This window comes from Pectinophora gossypiella, chromosome 4 (assembly GCF_024362695.1).
Source record: "Pectinophora gossypiella chromosome 4, ilPecGoss1.1, whole genome shotgun sequence".
In the NCBI taxonomy this organism is placed as follows: Eukaryota; Metazoa; Arthropoda; class Insecta; order Lepidoptera; family Gelechiidae; genus Pectinophora; species Pectinophora gossypiella.
Genome location: NC_065407.1, coordinates 15,626,964 through 15,649,052, shown reverse-complemented (window position 1 = coordinate 15,649,052; position 22,089 = coordinate 15,626,964). Strand labels below are relative to the sequence as shown.

The 22,089-nt window shown below is 38.8% G+C and overlaps 4 protein-coding genes across 4 annotated transcripts in view; 2 read left to right on the top strand and 2 right to left on the bottom strand.

The window, feature by feature from the left end:
• LOC126382429 (protein kinase C-binding protein NELL1-like) overlaps positions 1 to 1,555 on the bottom strand; it is a 75,445-nt gene extending 73,890 nt beyond the window's left edge. Inside the window, exon 1 of the mRNA XM_050032309.1 lies at positions 1,456 to 1,555. Coding sequence (XP_049888266.1) covers positions 1,456 to 1,522 — 67 coding nt within the window. The 5' untranslated portion in view covers positions 1,523 to 1,555. The remainder of the gene's footprint in view (positions 1 to 1,455) is intronic.
• Positions 1,556 to 2,553: 998 nt separating this feature from the next.
• On the top strand, positions 2,554 to 8,646 carry LOC126382342 (beta-alanine-activating enzyme). Its single transcript, XM_050032148.1, has 6 exons — positions 2,554 to 2,993; positions 3,071 to 3,906; positions 4,101 to 4,986; positions 6,449 to 6,764; positions 7,054 to 7,317; positions 7,870 to 8,646. Exons 1-6 carry the CDS (start codon positions 2,764 to 2,766, stop codon positions 8,254 to 8,256), a joined length of 2,919 nt encoding a protein of 972 aa, XP_049888105.1. The 5' UTR covers positions 2,554 to 2,763; the 3' UTR covers positions 8,257 to 8,646.
• On the bottom strand, positions 8,404 to 10,311 carry LOC126382380 (rab GDP dissociation inhibitor alpha). The gene has a single exon (XM_050032217.1). The coding sequence runs from the start codon at positions 10,192 to 10,194 to the stop codon at positions 8,863 to 8,865; it is 1,332 nt and encodes a 443-aa protein (XP_049888174.1). The 5' UTR covers positions 10,195 to 10,311; the 3' UTR covers positions 8,404 to 8,862.
• A 1,515-nt stretch (positions 10,312 to 11,826) lies between these two features.
• LOC126382337 (phospholipid-transporting ATPase VA) overlaps positions 11,827 to 22,089 on the top strand; it is a 99,898-nt gene continuing 89,635 nt past the window's right edge. The window contains exon 1 of the mRNA XM_050032142.1: positions 11,827 to 12,993. Coding sequence (XP_049888099.1) covers positions 12,182 to 12,993 — 812 coding nt within the window. The 5' untranslated portion in view covers positions 11,827 to 12,181. The remainder of the gene's footprint in view (positions 12,994 to 22,089) is intronic.

Genomic DNA, 22,089 nt, shown 5'->3' with positions numbered 1-22,089 from the left:
AACGGGGATTAAGATCTGATTAGCATTTTTATTGCTTATTAAGGTTACTTTGAGAATGAACATGCAATAAACGTATTGAGAATGGAATATTAAACATAAACTAATATAAATGGATATGTTCACTAATACATTTATTTAAAATGCATTATAAAATAAACGACCTTAAAGTTTTCGTTTGCTCGCCGTTCAAATGTTCAGAATGCGATTATAGCTTTATCGCTATTATCATAGTAATTTGTATGCAATCTTGTTAGTTCAGTCGTATGATAGATAGTGTACATTAAAGCTGAAAGCCGTATGTTTTGCATTGATAAACAGAAGTACATAGTATACACGGTTACAGCATACGGAATTAATATTATTATTATACAATCCGACCGCAGATAACACACTATACTTGTATGATCAGATATTACCTACTGTATATTTTAAAATATTACAGAAGAGTATAAGATTAAGAAAAAAATATTCTTATTTTAAATCTTTTCTACGCCCAAACGAAAACCATGTTACTAATTTTTTTTCAGCCTCTCTTACGACGGACTTAACCACAAAAATAAAAGAAAATGTAATACTTATAATAGATATACTCACAATTTTTGGGACTTTTTATATCACATTTTAATAAAATGATATCGAGACTTAAGCAAGCATGGACATTAGGAGATTAGTTAGTGGACTTTGATATTAAGTACATCATGTAAGTACAGGTAGAGCCGTATGCAAAACATGGTACCCAAGTATATACACAGCAACCACGTGCTCAGAGCAGGTGTTAAGATGCATGCTGCATGGTTCCTTGTGGCGTGGCGTGATTATGATCAATATTTACGCAGATGTCACTTCGGCCGTTACGTAACCCCGCAAGGACAATATAGTGTCACTCCCCCCATGCGGCAAATATCATGCCACGCACCCCACAGCCGTTCTAATTTTAACTTAGCAACTAAAGAAAACTTCAAAAAGTTTTAAACAAGCCTCAAAGGGTCAACGTCAAATTCGCACAATACGCATTGGTCAAAAGTTTGGAAAAGTTTACTGCAATTACCTATAAGTTTATACGAGAACATTAGTCAGGATTATAATGACATAACTTTTCAATTCTTGGCAACCTTGACTACGCTGTAGACCTACGAGGTTTCTAACTTGGTTTTCAGGCTAGTATTACGTGCAGAACGATAATGACAATGTTAAAAACCACAAGGGATCAGTTTAACCATAATACAATTAGACAAACTAAATAGTACGGAGGCTCGACGGCGACACCTCAACGAGGGGCGATCGTGGATAAAGCACACGCGCCGCCGTATTCCTGGAAAAGGCTACGAGAAAACATGTACGGACGGTGGAAATCGCGAAAATCAAGAGTCGGCGAAATCAGCCGGAATGGGATCAGCTGATCAGGCGTCAGACTGAGGGACGGGGACGTGAGATAGTGTATCGGCAAGTACTCACCGGCTGCGATGGTCAGCCACCACCAGCAGCAGCAGGCGGCCACGAGCGCCCGAGCGCCGGCCATCATCGGCAGCGCATCACACGCGCGCTCTCGCCGGCCGCCCCGGCGGACTGGCGCTGCGGCCGCGCGCGATCGATGCGGCGCCGCACGCACCCTGGCCCCCCGCCCGCCGGCTCTCACCCCCGCCCCTCATTTCCCGAGTTTCCTCAGAGAGCGCGCGCGCTGCCCTCTTTTCTGGCGGATCGCTGACCGCCCCTAATTGATTGGGCCCGTTCATTTGCCGAACGCATTTTAGGTCAGCTCCGCCGCAGAGCCTTTGCGCAATATTTGACACGTTATCCCACGAATTGCTCTTCTCTCCTCTTCTGCCCTGTTAAGATGTGGACGGGTTTCTTGGAATTGTCGTTTAACTTTATTCTCAAAGTTTCCATAGTAGCTTTCAATAGTTTTTATTTTTTTGCTTTAACATAAAATCACCAAGGCATACAATATTGCTTTCTGCGTGTAGGTACCTGGTACCTACAGTACCTACTACGCGAGGTTTCCTTTTCTAGGCCATAAAAGAGCTTGGATTTTTTTTCAAGACTAACAACAACCAGGAACATTCATAACCCTGTCTTTACATTATATAGGGTAATTGTAGAGTAACAACATTGTTGTTTCTTTGTAATATTTCAGCAACGGCGCGTTTTACTGAATATTGTTGTAATACATGCGAGCACGTGTGCATCCGTGCTTCACACAACATTTACTTCAGTAAAATATTTAAACAAATTTAAATCTCTTTAAGAATAACTTTATAAAATTTCCGTGTAAAATATATAAACCTTGCAAGATAAACTACGTTATGCGTAAAACGAAACGCATATGCCGAAAGAGTTCTTTATAGTAGCAACTAGGTATAAATTTTAATTTGAATGTAAAAATTTGTCAATCATTACTAAATATATTTATGTAAAATAATAAACAGAAGAAAACAAAATTATTATATTTTAACTATTATAAAATACCAGTTTTCATTGAAAATATTTTGTATTTCCGACATATAAAAAGGTTTGACCTAAAGAAAAAAAGTCACACTAAAAAGACTTCTTTCTGACATTGCACTGCACATAGTTCAATAGCACGCAGGAAAAATAAAATTCAAAATAAACAAAGTCTAGATAACCCTTGGAAACAGAGCAAAATACTTTATTTTCAACAATGTATCCCCTAACCTCACATATAAGTTCACATTATTTGCTAGTGTTGTAGTTGTGAGCTCATGTTTTTAATAAATCTAACATTTCGTTTTAAAAAAATAAAAAATGAAGTATAAGCGTGGTTACTACGATGTTTTCGTGCGTACTTGCGCGGTGCACCCGTCCAGAGTAGCAGTGCGACTGTATCAGGACAATAAGTACAAGTGCTACACGTACTCTGAGTTGTATGGAGTGTGTGAGTACATATCGCAACAATTGCAGCAACTACACTGCAACAAGGGTGTCATAGGACTGGTCTCCAAGACAAACATTATAGTACCATGTGTAATAGCTGCGTAAGTATTTATATTATCTGCTTTGTACATGTTTTTTATGAAACTTTATTATGCATACTTATTTTTCAATGTTGCAGTGCCCACAAATGCTGCACGACGTTCATGTTCGTGGATCCGTCGCAAGACGTCGACTCCATCATAGAAGACATGAGTTTTACTGTCATCATCTCAATTATGGAAGAGGATGACTCCGACAACCTCAGTACCTTGTTCCGGAAACCAGATAGGACATTCTCAGTATTTGGAATGAGTATTTGCTTCTATGACTATGGGCCTCCACCTCAACAAAGCTATAAGTTTAGCCCAGAACACTCCTTTATAGCAATGACATCTGGCAGCACAGGAGATCCAAAGAAAATTCAAGTGCCTGTACAGTGCATACAACCTAACATAGAGGATTTAACTAACCTATTTCACATCACACCAGATGATATAATATATTTTTCCACTCCTTTAACTTTTGACCCTTCTATGGTAGAAATATTACTGGCATGTATGAATGGAGCATCTCTCCTTATAGCACCAACAAAGGTGGACATCTTGTTTCCCAGCAACTCGCAACATGCTGTGACTGTCTGGCAAACAACACCATCATTGTTCTTTCAACTTTCAACTATTCAAATCAGAAATAAGGTTTTAAGTGCCAAATCTCCACTGAAAATATTGGCTTTAGGAGGAGAACCACTGAATGGAGTGAGAAGATTAAAAGAGTTGAAAGATGCTAATAATGGGACAAAATTATTTGCTCTATATGGTGTCACAGAAATGTCATGTTGGGCATGTGTAGCCGAGCTAGACCTGGACAAGATATCACAAGACCGAGAGGTCCCACTTGGGAGGTGTCTTTCAGAAACTAAAGTTGTAGTAGAAAAAGAGCCTAGCAGTGAAAAATCTTTAGGCAAAATTGTTTTATGTGAGTATAACAAATAAATATTTAAAAAATGTTTATTATTTCTCAAAGTATAATTGAATAGTGAGGCAAACCCAAAAAGCAGTATTATTACTTATGTTGGGTTTATATTACTGTTATGTACCCAATTTATTAATTGAGAGAATAAGCGAACAATGAAAGTTGCACTAACTTGCATTCATTCTTCTTCATTACAGTGACCAAAACCAGGAAATGTTTCATACTGAATAGATCAGATGCTGCCGGATCCGAGATTAACTCATTAAAATTTGTTGACACTGGAGATCTAGCTGAAGTGGAAAATGGTACCATGTACTACAGAGGTCGTCAAGACGACGTCATCAAGAGATTTGGCCACAAAATAAATCTACAATCCATTGAAAATACTGTCATGCAGTGCCCCAGGATCAAAACATGTTCATGTGTCTGGTTGCCCAAACCCAAAGTCCTGCATGTGTACTACTCTTCAGAGACCTTTAGCAGCCAAGACTTGTCAGACTACCTCAAGTGTAAGCTTGATGACAAGCACTGGCCAGACAGAATAATACGAGTAGACAATATGCCTGTCAACTCACATGGCAAAATTTCCAAGGTATTATTAGCCAAAATGTATGACCAATTTCAAAGCACTCCATTAACCACAACGTCATTGAAAGTTAAATTGTTAAATGAACTTAAAAGAGTTCTTAATTTTAAAGGCACATATGATGATGCTAAAGGTAAGGACTTCTTCAGCCTCGGTGGCACATCCTTCCTCGCAGTGACCATGTGCAACAGCATATCTCTGACAAACCCTGATTTTGGTAAATTTCTCCTACCACATTTAATGAATCATAGGAAGTCTATTGATGAAATCATGGACTTGGCTACAAGAGAAGTGTTCATTGAAGCTGAAAACCCAAAAAAAAGAAAGAAATCTAAAAATTCCGTGTCTGAATCTGAGAGTGTCACAGTCACAGATATTATACCATCTAAAAAAAAATTAAACAGCCCCATTAGTGCTCCTTTGGAATTTATTGAAATGTGGACATACAATACTGGAAAATGTGTTGATGCTTCACCTGCTTTGTTACAAACTGGCCTGTAAGTTCTGTCGTATTTCTTTTTTAATATTAATCTTATATTGTTAAATTCCAGGTATATTTCCTGAATATGAATACATGAACATAATACCACTTTTACCATTCTTCTGCAATGTAACATTCAAATTAATTGGAGGGAACACTGAACATACGTGACGCCAAAATTAGAGTATAGAGTAATCGTAGATATAAAAAACACACAGACAGCTTTGTTGAAAGGCATAATAATATTCTTTGAATAAATACATTCTTTTACATTTTTCTCTCTCTTGGGTAATGAATCATTCATACCTATTTCTATAACTAATTGCTTGCACTTACTGATGCATGTATCTGATAAAGTATTTATTTACCTATAACAAAGACACATTACAAAACAACGAATAAAATAAAAGATAAATTACAGGAAAACGGGTTTTTAGCTCAGCATATAACTTCGAAGACCCAGGGTCAACAAAGCGATTTTCATCTACATAGTAAGGTATATGTTAGGCTAAATTGGTAATTATTACACGATTACTTTCATATTATTAAACGTTAATACTTAGCACAAATTCCTCCCTTAACACTAAGCAGGTGACTGTAGTCTTTTCCATATCTTCATAATGTTCTTGGCATGACATTATTGAGTTGCCATCGATTCGCCAAAGTACAGGAAATCTTTTCGCAAATAGGGTGCGCGCGACGTAACAGAGAGGCACTTTTCTTCCACTTTTTTTCATGTACGTCTTTGCGTTCGAATCTTCGGATGTTTAGTGCGTTGTCATTTCTTCTCTTTCTTTTCTTAAGGATCTTTTGTTAAGGTATGACTGAGAAGTCATTAGGATTAGCAGGAGCTAATCCTGTTGTATGATGGAAATCTTTAGGTCCACAATCTGTATAGGACTAGTTCCTTGATGATTCAGCTTTCAGATTTAAAATCCTTTCAGTGTTGTTAAAACAGTTGTCAACTCATAAGGATGAGATCTAGACGGCCGCGAATTTACAAGCACATACATCCAAAGTAGGCGGTTCGCGTATTGTGGAATACTTTGATATGTTTTGCCGTCAAATTAGTACCTGTCTACACTTTCAACTCCGAAGATTGTTGGGCCCGATACCTACCATTAAATTTTTCTTATATTGAAACTCTAAAGGAGAACATCTTGAAGAATTGATAGTTATCTACCATCACGCTGTGATTCAACGTGGTGAAGAATAAATACCCCAACCCCAATTGTTTCGATTCGTCAGGGGTCCTCTTAATTAGTCGTTTTAAATATTTCCTTCCCTCTATCATCGTCCAAAGGGTTTAAGCCATGTTGTGGTGGCCACAACTCTTCAGTTGTCTCTCTCTTATCTCTTCAGTTGTGTGAAATTCTATTTTTAAAACCCCTCTAGATATTTCAATATTACCTATAATCGCTATTATTCTATGAGTCTGTGTACACACCTCACATAAACAACATTATGTGTTATTTCAGAAACCTATACGTGGCGGTGGGCAGTCATTCAGGCCGAGTGGTGGTGATCGACGCGATGACCGGCATAGTGGTGGGCACGATTGAACTCAAGTCGCGCATCGAAGCCGCCGTGTGCTGTTACAGCGATGACCCAGGGTTCCCCCCCTGCGGCGTTGTCGGCTCCTACAACGGAACTGTCGTCTGCTTCATCATAGAAACCTGCCAAGTGCTCTGGCAGAAAAACATAGGCTCCATGATCAAAAGCAAAGCGGCCTGCTGCAATGGGTTCATCTACATCGCCTCCTACGACGGCTACATACGAAGCCTCGACCTTGTGGTACTTTTCATTGTACTTCCATTGTATTATTCATAATCAATGCAATTTACCGACAGACGCGACTTATCTGTTGCTGTTATCTGTGTACATAATATGGTCGCTTATCTCGTTAATAAACACAATAGTCGTGTTATGAATCTAATGCAAGCGTTTCAAATAAAATCGATATTAGTCTGAATAGCTTCTTAGTTTACAGAATATTATATTTCCGCATTAAATATCGTAACATTAAGTACCTACTTTAAATAGGCAAGCAAAACTAAAGTAACATTACACTTCGATATTTCAGACAGGGAAGACGAAAGAAATAATCTTAGTGGCAGACCAGGCTATATCAGCGGACCTTGTCCTAGCAAAGAACGAGTATATTCTAACTGGCACGTTATCAGGAGTCTGCGCCAGTATCCACACGGCCACCAACTCAGTGGCCTGGCGTGGCACGCTCGAGAGCCCAGTGTTCGCCAGCCCAGTGCTCTATGATGAAGACAAGTACGTCATCTTCTCGGAAGTCAGCGGCGAAATTCATTGCAGGACAGTAGAGAAAGGCATCAAGGTACGGGCTGCCAAGTTAACACAAAATGTTCTCTTAAGACATAAGTATTATGTCGCGCAGATGGTAGTCGAGACATTAGATTCTAAGTGATTATTAAACGAATCTCTTATGTATGAGTATTTCATAATAAAACAGCAGAAATAGGGTTTAAATAAAATTTATCAGAAGAGATATTGGTGCCGATTTCAGTACACACCATCTAATTTTATTTTAAATCATACCTGTCATTTTCTTATCCGCCGAAAAGAAAAGGGACGGGTAATCGACAGGCATAAAATTTATGAAACAAATCAATTTTGGACAGAAGTTTAAAAAACCCTTCCAAAATTTTATTTTGGCCAATAACCCGACAGAACTCAGTTGACAGCTCAGGTCAAATTATGCCTATTTTATTCGCCCGGGTTATTCATTTTAAAATAAACAGTTGTTAATCATCTGTCCCTTTTCGGCGGATAGGAAAATGACAGGTATGACTTAAAATTAGGTGTCTGCAGGAATCGGGGCCATTATTTAAATAAATATTAATCTAATTCTAAATTGTTTAAATTGCAGATATGGAAGTATTCAGGGGCAAAAGGAAACCTTTTCTCGTCCATCTGCATTCGAGAAATAGATAAACTTAAATATCAGATGGTATTTGGTTGCCACGACAATCACGTGTACAGTATAATCGTGAAGAATTTCCAGCCCAGCCTACAATGGAAGGTGCCGCTGTCATCGCCAGTGTACTCGACTCCTTGCAAGATGACTGATAAATTATTTCTCGCAGTTTCAAATAACGGCAAATTATGTGTAATAACCGCCGACTACGGCATGGTAATAGCAGAGCACAACCTTCCAAGTGAAACATTCTCCTCTCCGGCAATATACGGAGACTACATATTTATTGGCTGCAGAAATGATCTTGTATATTCACTAAGATATGTATTGAACCTGTGATAAAACTAGGAGCAAAAAAAATTCGGAACTAATTCCAACAAATTGCATAAAAATTTTTGCAGCATTTCTGCAAATAAGTGTAATTATACTTATTTAAATAAGATAAATTATTTTGTTAAGTTTGTGATCAGGTAGTAAAACTAAAAATGCGTTTTTATTTATATAACTTTATTCATGATCTTACACAGAACATACAGGTATAATGAGCATTCTAATTTCGACATATTACAAGTATGATATGGTTACAGGACCAAATAATGTACCAAAGTGGAAGTGGAATGCATATTGTTCGATTCTAATACCATCACTTCAGTTGTGCAGATCACTTATGCATTGTATACTTAAATAATAAAAGCAATCTTAAATGAGGAATAAAATCTTTTAAATAACAATGTATTGCCATATTTTTTGGTAAAATAAAATAAAGAAATTGTTTGCTGGAACCACTTGGGTGAGCATTTTACACAAGTACAATCTACTGCCAATACATCTAAGCTCTTACAAACTTTACCCAATAGACCCTAATGAATATTATTGTTGCCAGAACAGTTCATAAACAAATATTTAAAATTAACAAGCAATATACATATACATTACAGGACTTGTTCACTGGTCTTCCTCTCCCAACTCTACCTTCACTTTGGAGAAGTCAAAATCTTCACCAGTACCACGCTTGTAAATCTTAATCACATCTAAGCAAGTAGTTTCAAAGTGAGAGGTAGCATCATAGGACTCAGATATGAAGATTTGGCTCTGGCTGCCATCATCTGTGGGCTCATAGTAGTCTGTGACAGACACAAACTTCTGTCTGATGTGTCCTAGGAGGTCCAGACCAGGTTTGATTTCAGTCTCAGGGTCATTAGTCTCAACAGTAGTGGAGACCATGGCAATGAACCATCCCTTAGCAGCAACCTGGTGGGTGTACGACACCAGCGACACATAGATGTCAGATTGTCTGCCCACTTGCTTCTGAGGAATAATAATTTGGGTAGACAGTGCATCCTTTGTATTAGCAATGGGATGATCTAACAAACAAATGCAGCGTATGACCTGGCCCTTCTTGCGGACTCTGTCAGGAACGTAGCTGGGGTCACAGTACACTTGCTTACATTTTGCAATCTCGTTGCCGGAGCGGACACCAACAACTTTGCCACCTTCTCCCAGCACAATCTCATCAATAGGCTTATCCAACATATAAGTGCCTCCATAAATAGCAGAAAGACGGGCAAAGCCCTGAGGCAACTCACCAAGTCCATACATGGGATACAAGTATGGCGATTTACCATACCGTGCGAGAGAATCGGAGTACAATTTAATGCGGCGAATAGTTTGTATAGCCGGCTGCTGAAGGTAGCTGTCATCCAGGTACAGAGCCAGGGCATGCCCAGTGAAGTCCTGAGTGTTTCTGTCCAGGCCAAACTTGTCATACAGTGACTGCATATTTGCTTGGCTAGGATCGAAATCCTTCCACGTCTTAGCATCCTCTTCTTGGAAGTCCTGGACGTAGATCAGGAAATTACGGAAACGCCTTTTCTCAAACATGCCCATAAGATCCGATGCAAGAGCTTCTTTTTGGTCCACGGGGACTTTAGAAATCTTACCGCCCTTGTAGACATAGCTGCCTTCCACAGACTTGAACTCCAGATAGCGGGTGACGCCCGTATGGATGAGCAATTTCACGAGGAGCCCATTTGCCATCAAAAATTTGGGGATCAGATCCACGTTCCAGTCGCGACCTCGACCGTAGGTCTCGTCCGGCGCCGGTGCGTTGAACTTTGCGAACAGCTCTTCTAACGGGGTAATTGACGCAGATTCACCACCGTAGTACTTGTTACGATCAATGTGCAATACCTTCTTGCCGGAGACAGAGAGCATTCCACTGAGAATGCACTCCTTGAGGCCCGTCCCAAGAACGATTGCGTCGTATTCTTCATCCATGATGAAAGGAGAGTACACAGAAGTAAGAGAAAAATCCAATTGAATTCAGCAACCGGGAGATAAATGTCAAAATGTCGGAACGAATATGTCCGCCTGCGATGACGTCGACGGTTTAATACCAACATTAGAATATAAAAAAATACAGCATCGTAATCATGACACGAAGTCACAACGTTTCGATGAAACTAAACTAAAGTGATAATTAATCAGCTTTTCATTAAATTTACAATCAATTTTGTTCCATAAACGGGATAATTTGAGTACGTGGTGGTTATAGTTGAAGTAACTAAATATTTTTTAGTTATAGTTTTTGAAAGTCGCGACTTTCGTTGTTGTTTTAATGTTAATGTTGGCATCTCTGACATAACATTGCAATAGAGCTGTAGCAAGCATCCTGTTACTGCCAATAATGTTAGATATATTAAAGTATTATTTATTTTCGTTATCAAGTATATAATTACAAACGCACAAAAAACACTGCAAAAATACTGCAGCCGTAGCCGCGCCTTTCATGAGGCTACCGGAGTATTCGCGTAACTACAATTACTGAATAGCCAGGAACTGAATGGAAACTATGCAAACATGTCCATACATACATACATAAACTCACGCCTATTTCCCACCGGGGTAAGCAGAGACTATAGAATTCCATTTGCTTCGATCCTGACACACTTCCATAATACCAAATAATTCATAATTAAAATTAATACATAATGTGTCAAAAAAAATTTTGCTCCCAGTAAGTAGTTGCGTTTTAATATCGATTTCCTGTGCGTCAATGTCCATACATTTATACAGAAGCACAGCGCTACCAAAAACTCGCGTTACCGAGTACCAGTACTCGCTATGTGGCCGTCGATTACTGGGATACTGGAAACCAGAAATCTGCTAGTAATGCCATTAAAAACAAGGAAGTTGCTATTTAAAAAAAATCACTAGAAATCACAATTTTTGTAAGCCTTACTTATACTGAGCGGAAGCACTCAGTACTGGTACTCGGTAACGCGAGTTTCTGGTAGCGCTGTGCTTCTGTATAAATGTATGGACATTGACGCACAGGAAATCGATATTAAAACGCAACTACTTGCTGGGATCAAAATTTTTTTTGACACATTATGTATTATTATGAATTAAAATCACATTACATTAAATTATTCATAATGATTACAAATATCTGTAAAGACTGCCCAGAAAAAAAACAAATAATAGAAACCTAATCTCACGTAATAATGTAAATCTTCATCACTTTATAGGTGCATTATGAAATACAATTTTTATATAAAAAAGACTTAATCAAAACATTAAAACTGCAATATTGCAATCATACCGCGTGCGCACAGCGTAACGTGTAATCAACCACGCGAATTTTTAAATATTTTTATCATCGTGATGGTAGCAAAATATTTACAACAATTATTATTAAACAAAAATCTATTCAAATCTAGAACGGTGGTACAAAAAATCTGGGGCCAAGGATGTGTAGAAGTCAAGCAGAGACATAATAATAAAAATCCATTAAAAATCTACATAACGTTAACTGTGTAAGCGTCACAACTCTAGTTAACGTCACCCCGCACCCCAGTCCTCGTCATTTCGTCCCCCTCTCCCGCTGTCATTCAACTTCAGCTCACTTCTGTCAGTGTCAGCCGGTCAGCAGCTTCGTTCAAGCTTGTTTTCAAGTTTTGTTCTTATGCACGCAAACCACCGTTTGCATCGTGGCGGTCAACACTAGTTTTTCCTTAAGTTCCAAGGAATGTATAATTTTGTGTTTATGCTGAAATTAATTCTAGTGTTTAGTGTTTCATCTCGCGAGTGAGGTAGAGTGATGTGTGAAATAGTGAACAGATGACTTCAAACCATATGTTTCAGTTTTTACCGTACTCTGATCACGGATTGAAAAGTGGAAATCACACAGCATAGCGGCGGATATTTCGCATATTTTAAATGAAAGGTAAACGAAGACGGAACACTTCTCAGATGAGTAAAAATGTCAACAGAGGGAAGCGGAGAGACTGCTTCGGCCATACCGAGTTTGCCCGGTGCGCCGGAGCAGACGTATTTGTTTCCGAAAGCGAAGGGGCACTCGAGGTCCATCAGCCATGGCGGCACGCCGATGCTGGCGGGCAATCCGGCGGCGGCGCCCCCGCGGCCGCTCAAGTCGGCGCTGCGCGGCCACCAGCGCGCGCTCTCGCACGGCCAGATCGGCGAGGGCGGGCGGCCGGCGGGCTCGGGCCACAGCCGGACCGGTAGCCGCACCGACTTCATCCTGCCGCCCGGCCATCGCGAACCACCGCCCAGCGGCCCGCAGCCGCGCGCGGGCTCCGTGCGCGTGCACTCGCGTCAGGCCTCCCGCTCCGACTCCATCTACACGCTGCGCCGTACGTCTGTCGTCAGCCCTTGGCGCCGGACCCTGCTGCGTATGCTGCGCCGGCAGCAGCTCGCCATTGACAACAGACACTTCAACGTCACCCCCAACCATCTAGTGCCAGAAAAAACGCCTCCCAAAGACCATCCCAACGGTAGTAGATGTGGTAACAAAGTGAGGACTACTAAATATACTTTTTTATCATTCATCCCTAAGAACCTGTTCGAACAGTTCCATAGAATTGCCAATGTGTACTTCATATTCATAGTGTTGTTAAACTGGGTGCCGCAGCTGAATGCGTTTGGCAAGGAGGTGGCCATGCTGCCCGTTATGTTTGTGCTCACAGTGACTGCAATTAAAGACTTATTTGAAGACCGGCGGAGACATCTCTCTGATAAGAGAATTAACAACTCATTGTGCAGAGTCTACAAAAAGTGAGTATTATTGTTTTAAATAAAATAGTATAAAGTAATGACATCCTGTTACACCTACCTAAACAAACCTTTTCAAGTTATAAAAGGCAATTGCTGAGTCATTTGCCTAACTAGCTTTGTATAAGTTCGCTAACAAGTCCTTTCAAACAAGGTGGGCCCATGGTCTGTGTACTATGACTTCACTTCTATAATAATATTCATGGATAAGTGTTGTACTTCATGATGACATGCTGTTTATTTTAACCATGATATAAAAAAAATGTGTGAACATGGTGTGCTTAAGTAAACATCATTATGTAGTACATTGAACTCTTCTATATAAACTTTATAAGCATATTATATTATATAATGATAGCTATTTATATATAAGGCTAAAAGTTGATCCTCATTTTATAAAATATTCCACTACTGGTTTCATATAACAAGAAATGTTTAAAGAATATAAATAATTTATAAGAAAGTATGTATTGAAGACAAACTTGAGTGCCTATGTGTGCCAAGTGCCAATCACTGGTTGAAATATAATGGTGCTCAATATCTGGGCCACTGTCTGAGTTCTTAAACAATGGACCAAGATAAAGGGATGTTTCATTCAGCTTGGTAACATTCATTACATTAATATTAGACATTTCTGCTACATACATACTACATACACATACTGTTCAGATATTATTATCATAATGATTTACTTATGATAACTTCTGAGTTGCCTACCATCTCTACATAACTCAAAGTACATTTTCTAAGATAACTATGATCATTATAGCTTGCATGTTTTGTCTGCCTACCCCATAAACAGACTGGCATGAAGGTTAAAATTTAACACTTTACCTCCATAATCCTGTAACATTTTATGAGAATAAAGAATGTTTCTATAATCAGAATGAGCTCTTTTAGGACACACCAATAGGTTTTAGTCAGGTGTTTATTTAGGTAAACCATTGTATCGTATTCACGGCAAATGAAAAGATTAGATACTCTTTCAGATGCGGGTACTTGCTATTTAGCAACGTTTTGTACGAGTCCTGATTAAAACTATTTAAAACCAAGATATTGGTTTCTAACAGTTGGCTTATATCATATGACGTCAGATCCCTGCCTGCACTTTCACTACTCTAGCTGTCTAAACTGCTCCCATTTGCATAACACCGCTATATTTTTATGAAGCTCATAGACATATTATACTATTATACAAGTGAAACCACTTTCGTAACATAGGTACCTTAAGATGTTTTTCGGCGTATGAATATACCTTTAAATGGCTACAAGTACCAATTTTGCCTCTACTCCATCGTTAACAACCGTGCACGAGTTGTAAAAATATTTAAAATACATTATGATTCTTGTGGTATAACCTGGGCTTTCTCTTTATTTATTACATTTACAATTTATATTATAAACCAAACCATTAATCCGTAACTAGGCACGTAATTCGACATGATTGTAAAGTTTCAAACATAAAATAAAATAGGTAGGTACGTGAGCTAATGAACTTGATAAAAAGCACCTAATTAGTTTCATTGTAAATTAGTGCAACTGGTTCGCCTACAGACATTTAGCAATTACACAATGTCCAAATCAAGGTTGCCTAGTTTGAGTCTAAATCTACGTTCTCTATTCTAATTTTGTGTTGTATTTACACACGTACTGTGTGAATAACTCGTGCAAAATGCTGCTTTTCATCCCAGGCATGACTTAGTAGAACTGTATGAAAATCAACAGGCGCTAAACGGACAAGCCTTCATTGTAAAAAGAACAAAAATCAAACCTGACTGCATTTTTCCTGACGTGTAGCTTTTGTTTTCCTGTTAGATATTACAGAGACAGAAGCTTATCTGATTTGCATCATACTTTGTGTACTATAACTACAGTATCTGTGTCGGTATGTTACTACAGTCTGGCTGGGTAGTAGCACTAGTACCTACCTACATTGTTACAAAAGCTTAGGTATATAATACGTGATACTCCCACGTTTCACGCGCTCCACAATGTATTTGTTTTTGTGTACCTTCGTGGCTTATTGTCGTGACTTGTAAATGGCTCGACTGGCTTTCGTTTCACGTGCGTCATACGAGCTTTATCATTACCATCTCCTCTTTCACTTTCATAACCATATCGACAAATCCTGTCGAAAGTGTTACTAAACTTTAAAGGAAATCGAATCATTATTTATGTCGTAAACTGATTAAGAACGATTCGACGTGGCATGACGTCAGTCTACTTTTCCTTTTGTTTTGATTCTTCTAAATTAGCTTAGACCAATCTGCAACCTGTAAATCCTATTAAATGAGCTCAACCAATAAGCGTAGTTATTGAATTTTTTTACACGTGTCACTGTCCAGAAACAAACCAGTTAGCTTTGATATCTATTATTTTATTAACCAAGCACGCTGTCAAGACCTTTCCTAAAGGCGATAAGTGGCATTTCGACGGCTTTCCAGCAGCAACCGCCCATGTAATAACACCGGCAATAATTCAGTGGTTGTCGAGTGAATTTCTTATGATGTTTGTCCAACGTGTTCATTTCGTCCAGGGAGTAATCGCATTAGTTCACCAGCACGCACGCACGGTACAAAGTATGTTTTCCGCCGCATGGGAATCACAAGTACTGCTATAACGGTGCTTATTTTTATAACTGTTTCAAGAGTTGCGCCTCGATCCGATATTTATGAGTGTGACTGTAAATATGCGTGGTGATGCCCAATCTAATCGACTCAATGTTTAATATTGTTTACACCGTACGGCAAATAGTTATTAGTGTGGAATTGTATAGTAATATTTAAGTAGTGCAGGTGTATCTACTAGACCGGTATTCCACCGGCCTCGAACTTTAGGCGCGCTTCCTTCGTCTGTGATTTCGATTTCGATCGACGTGATCGACCACCAAGGTCGACAGCTCGAGACACAATGCAATTATTGCGCCGCCTATCACATGAGTTTCCTTGGACGTTCTTGGAAATACGCGCTTATAAATACGCTATTAGCGGTCCTTGGTCGGTTAATTACATTAACGACAAATGACGTGATTTGCACTTTATAAAGGAAAATTATCTGATGTTCAGATGTTGATTGCGGGAGAACTAAATGTCTTTTCAATTTTTTTTCATTTGCATAACATAATTGCTGGTGTAATTGTGTTATAAAAATGTAAATTTGTCGATATGTATGCAAGGGTGTGGGTGCATTATGGGTGTTCATTGATGAGACTCGTGTGATCGCTATTACGGCGGGTATCGAGCGGGGTGTCCGTGGACTAACTGGGTCATTGGTCAAGGCCCCGCCGCTCCCCGCAGGGTTGCCAGACCGTAAGCCACAGCTGTTTATTTTGGCCCGAACGTAGTTGGTATCACTTCATATTACGTACTCTCTATTTACAGTGTGAATTCTAAAGAAACTTTAATTTATTTATTATTGCGTTAAAAAGTCAGTAATATATATTTTTTTCCAAAACCATCCCTGTCAATTTGCTCTTCTTTCTTTGGAGTTCATTTAGTTTAATGTCGTTTGCACCGAATGTGCAGTTGCTTGGACGAATCAGTCAATCGTTTTTTGCTCCCATCCGGTCATAATTCTGTCTGTTTTTTGTCCAGTAAGCTCGGGTCAAAGGGACGGTGAAAGTACTCTGAATTCTCGAATCGTAAGCAATTGTGGGAAATCCCACACGCCAACATTTCTGGTTTACAAAGGGCACGGCCAAGAGGAAATGAGTCATCTATTAAGTAAATGCCTCGAAATAAATCTCATAGTTTTTTAAGGAAAATAATCTGCTAAAGTAAAGAATCTTAAACGATTTTAATAAATTATATTTAACGTAGATTTTCTTTGGAAACCTGACAGATAGTGTCCCTTCTAGCAAGATGGATAATTGTTACGGGCTGATCCCTTGTCACCGTGAGGTTCATCATATCCACCTTAGGACTCCATATCAATAGCGGCAGCAAGTTACTTGTGGCTCTGCCCGCCCTATTAGGGATCGGATTACGGCCGTGAGTTGATGTATGTAGTCTTTAAATCTTTATCAATACAAACAAACTATGTCCAATTAATAGGTACCAACCAAACCAACCGGCATATTTGTAATGAACTAATGAGCGTTCGTCACGCAGCCCGTCGGATAACGGTGACAATCGAGTTCATTGACGTTTAATCATATTATCAATTATAAAAAAAAATACAACAAGTACAGTTAGCACCTGTTACTTCTGAAAATCGGGTGCCCACACGATATACTACTTTCGAATCCGTGAGTTCCTCACGGTTCTTGACAATGGGTTTGCTGGCCGTGTTTTTTTCTCAGGCCAAAAATCCCACAGGAATAGCAAAAATACTTGCGGGACACAGAGTCACAGCAAGGACACTCCATACAAAAATCTCATTCTTACTGTATGCCGATTAACGCGGGAGACAGTCCGTGTGCTCTACCTAGTACTCCTTAGCGGATTCCGCGCGATTTGGTTGAGCTATTTAAGACTATAGTAAGACCCAGAGGGGCTGAGGTCGGCGTCTCGACGCCCGATGCGAATTGGTGCCGGGCGGAGAGTTACCTTTCTTTAGGTAGTATTATTCTTTACTCTATGACAGAGTCAGGAAAGCACAACAAGCGGGTCGGGGCGCGGGATTTAGGTACGCTGTGCATCAAGCTTAGTTGACAACCACTGACAACAAAATCAAATACTTCTACTTCATAGCCTGTCAAAAGGTCAAACGTTTATACAAGCTTCTGACTAACTGACAGCTAAATAAATAAACATGAGAATATAAACTTTTCATTGCAAGAACGCCAAGTGTAAAATAATAAATTTGGCTGATTAGTTACCGGTAAATAGATATTTTACATTTGGCAGGATTATACTAGTTGCTTTCAAATAAATCACAGTCATTCAGGTGTTACGTTTCACCGCCTCCGCTCTCTCGTGTTAATGTTGTTTGCAAGGTTAGTCTTTACATTAAATACATACTACCTCTAGGTACCAATAAGTTTGGATTTAGTCATCTACATAAACGTACGTCATATTGCTTCATGCTTATTGGATATAAAACACCGCTTAATTTTACGATCCTCATGAAACTCAGTCATCCTTTTTATTATTCATCCTATTTATGTCGCATATAAATAAAGATATATTATAGTAGTGAGGAGCTCGGTGGCGCAGCGGTAAACGCGCTCGGTCTGCGTTTGTTGAAGTTAAGCAACTTTCGCAAAGGCCGGTCATAGGATGGATGACCACAAAAAGAAAGATTTTATCTCGAGATCCTCCGTGCTTCGGAAGGCACGTTAAGCAGTTGGTCCCGGCTGCATTAGCAGTCGTTAATAATCATCAATCCGCACTAGGCCCGCGTGATGGTCCGATCTCCCTATCCATCGGGAAGGCCCGTGCCCCTGCAGTGGGGACGTTAATGGGCTGATGATGATGACGATATTATAGTAGTAAATAAAGACCTGGTCAAGAGTACTCTAAACCGGCGAGTATGGATGAAGAATGTGATGAGATGGATCGCAGTAAGTGGAATTCCGTGGACTCTGCCCACCCAACCAGTATGTACTATGTATACAATATAGAAACGTACCTAGGAGTGGATGCCCATATCGCGCGGATTGCGATATATGAGCCAATAAAATTGCTATATTTATCACTTATTAGCTAATGGCAATACATTGGTTGGCGATTTATCGCGCGATATGTGATGCAGCATGCTACCGGGGCATACGATCTTATTGGTGCTTAATTGATGCTTCTATCGTCATGGTTTGCCTATGAAAGGCTGGTGTATTAAACAATAAAAGTAAGAGGCTATTTGCTTCGAGATCCACCATATTTATAGATGGTAGAGCCAAAAAGAGTCAAAAATAGTCTAGAGACTAAATCAGTCTTAAAATCTAATCTCCTCCTCGAAGAACTACTTCTCGAAGAACGATAGAAGAGAATCTAATATTCAAAACATAATATTTTTCCACAACACGAAACAATCGTTCAACTTTTAGCGATAAGCGAGAAACCATAATCGAGAGTCTTGTTATAATGGTTCTGACGCTAATGGAAAAATAATTGTTATTTGTATTTATCTGATTTGACAGCTAGCTCATTATCATTCGGTCTATCTTCCTATTACATTTATTTATATTATCGTGTATTTGACTATAATACATTTGCCTTCTGCAAATAAACTCATATTTGATTTAAAGAAATAGATCTTCTTTCATGCATCCACTATGCTATGTCTTCCAGAGGCCGTGGTTCAACTGTTCATAAAATGTTTACGTATTATGTTTTACGTAACGAATTTTAAGTAATCTATTACTTAAAACAGCGATTAAATAGATAAAATACATTATTTATTTCAAGTTCAGTTCGCCTGTGTTCAGCAGTGGGCCGTATACATAATATAGGCTGTTTATGTTTATGTATTTCAAGATACAAGACTTAAGTGTTAGTAAAAGATATACTAGGATTAGTATATTACGCTACGGAAATACATATTTTTATTATTTTAACACTTTTACTACTGTGACGTGCAAATCCATGTCCGCTGTTGTAATTAGTTATTTTCAAGCGACGATTGTAACGTACTCAACGTATGTTTAATTTACTCTTGCTTCATCGATGACAAGTCAGCATTCTTTAGCGCGCTCATATTTCACCGTATATCGGTCGATATAAGTACCTACAAAACATTTTCTTATACGAATGAAACGGCTAAGAATTTTCCGAGCAAGAAAAAGTCCCTAATAGCTTTACAGCCGGTAACCGGTAACAGGATTGCTCTTCAGGAGCAAACCGGTGATTCTTCTTAAAGTAGGTCTGGATTCGTGCCCGCGTCTCACTGCTATTTAAACGTTTTTCTACTCCTCTACTTTAATCTGGCATTTAAATAACCAAAAAGTCTAATATAAGTACATACATAATTAAACTCTTTGAAAAAGTGTACGCTCTATGGCCTATAAAAGCATTGTTTACAAAGTGTAACTGTACTATAATGTCGCCAAAAAAGCATTGTTGTTGTTTTTTTTTTTTTTGACCTGGAAACTGGCACCTTTACTTTGTTTGGTGCCATAGATATACTATAAAAAAAAGTATACATTTGCCGCCATTTTCCCGCGCGTTGGAAAATAAATTGGAAAATTTTTGTGTTTCGTTTAAAATGACGTCGTCGTAGAAAAAGTATTGTATGCAACGTTGTATAACTAGGTCAAAAAATGCTCGTGGCGTCTCTTATTGCGATGTTCGCCAAGGCTCACATCGCAACTCACGCCACTCGCATTTTTTGACCCTTCTTATACAACTGTTGCATAAAATACTATTTTCTACTCCTCTACTTTAATCTGGCATTTAAATAACCAAAAAGTCTAATATAAGTACATACATAATTAAACTCTTTGAAAAAGTGTACGCTCTATGGCCTATAAAAGCATTGTTTACAAAGTGTAACTGTACTATAATGTCGCCAAAAAAGCATTGTTGTTGTTTTTTTTTTTTTTGACCTGGAAACTGGCACCTTTACTTTGTTTGGTGCCATAGATATACTATAAAAAAAAGTATACATTTGCCGCCATTTTCCCGCGCGTTGGAAAATAAATTGGAAAATTTTTGTGTTTCGTTTAAAATGACGTCGTCGTAGAAAAAGTATTGTATGCAACGTTGTATAACTAGGTCAAAAAATGCTCGTGGCGTCTCTTATTGCGATGTTCGCCAAGGCTCACATCGCAACTCACGCCACTCGCATTTTTTGACCCTTCTTATACAACTGTTGCATAAAATACTATTGTTTGTTTGTTCACCGACGATGCATTAAACAACTGCCGTCTCCGCGCCCGCACTTCGGATTATACTCCGCCGTAAACAAGCCAGTGAATTGACACTTGAACACCTACTTCACAAATAAAGTGTCAAGACTCAACTTTCTCGAAGATTTATATTCGAATCTGCATGCTCCGTCTATCTTTAGTGACAATAGAACATAACGGATTCTTATGAGCCTTCTGGAAGATTCTTCCGCCTTCTGAACGATCCCAAATTATGGCTTTAGCTTCTCATTTCGAAACTTTATGTAGTCGGTAGCAAACATGCTTTCTAAACAACGGGTCGTGGTTTCGATATCGTCGGGACCATTGTCATTTGTAATCTACTTAGTACCTAGTTATGTGTGGCTTTTGTCTAATGCTTAAGTCTTGTATTTCAAGTACACATTGAACATCAATCTCCTTATTAAGGTATATACATTGGCATGTACTTAGATAAGCGTAACCAATAATGGTTATAGCCTTATAGGTGTACTAACGACACAATCAAATATATAGATAAACGTGTCGAGTTAAACCTAGTTTAGTACCGAAATGATTCATAATCTGACATGACATCAGTTTGAAGTAGTATAAACAGCAATCGCTCAAGGGCGGAGGTACCGAGGCGATATAAAGTAATTTAATAATGAAATATCTTAATCTTCAATTTGTGTAATATCTACTGTAATTTCTATAATTTAAACACGGTCGATGACATAATTACGTTTGAGGAACGTTTTAGTAATTTAAACGCAAATTACGGTAATTATCTGTTAAGTAATTACTTGAAAACGTAACTGATTTTCAAAGTTAGAAGGATTAATCTGTAGCTATGGTTGAATGTTTGATTACTTTGATTTGTAAACGATTACAGACAGTATGTCACACTGCTTATTACTTACTAAAATCGAGTAACGAACAACTAAGGGATCACATAGAGCTTAAAGGTGGATAATTTTATGTGGATAATAAACGAAGGACGCAATATACGGTCCCGATGATCCGATTACTCTAGAGGCGACCAAACAGCGCGCGACAACAAACACCCCGATGATTTATCTCTTTCAGCGCTTATCGCCATCGGCCCACTAGGGTCGATTAATTCTTTCAAATATATATATAATCCTCTCAATCGACGCCCTGACACGAGGTTCGCGCTGATCTGGGCACGATCTTAAATTTTGTACCAGGTGATAGCCTTCAACGCTTCCCATAGCGCCGGCCAAGTAGTTAATACCATATACGGCAAATCTATAATAAGTCACGTAAAAAAGGTAGATGGTGAAGTGTATTTGTATTGCATAATGGATGGTTTA

Coding starts and splice junctions, on each gene's coding strand:
- LOC126382342 (XM_050032148.1), top strand. CDS start 2,764: ATGAAGTATAAGCGTGGTTACTACGATGTTTTCGTGCGTACTTGCGCG. Junction 4,987..6,448: donor GCTTTGTTACAAACTGGCCT/GTAAGTTCTGTC, acceptor GTGTTATTTCAG/AAACCTATACGTGGCGGTGG. Junction 7,318..7,869: donor CAGTAGAGAAAGGCATCAAG/GTACGGGCTGCC, acceptor TTTAAATTGCAG/ATATGGAAGTATTCAGGGGC.
- LOC126382380 (XM_050032217.1), bottom strand. CDS start 10,194: ATGGATGAAGAATACGACGCAATCGTTCTTGGGACGGGCCTCAAGGAG.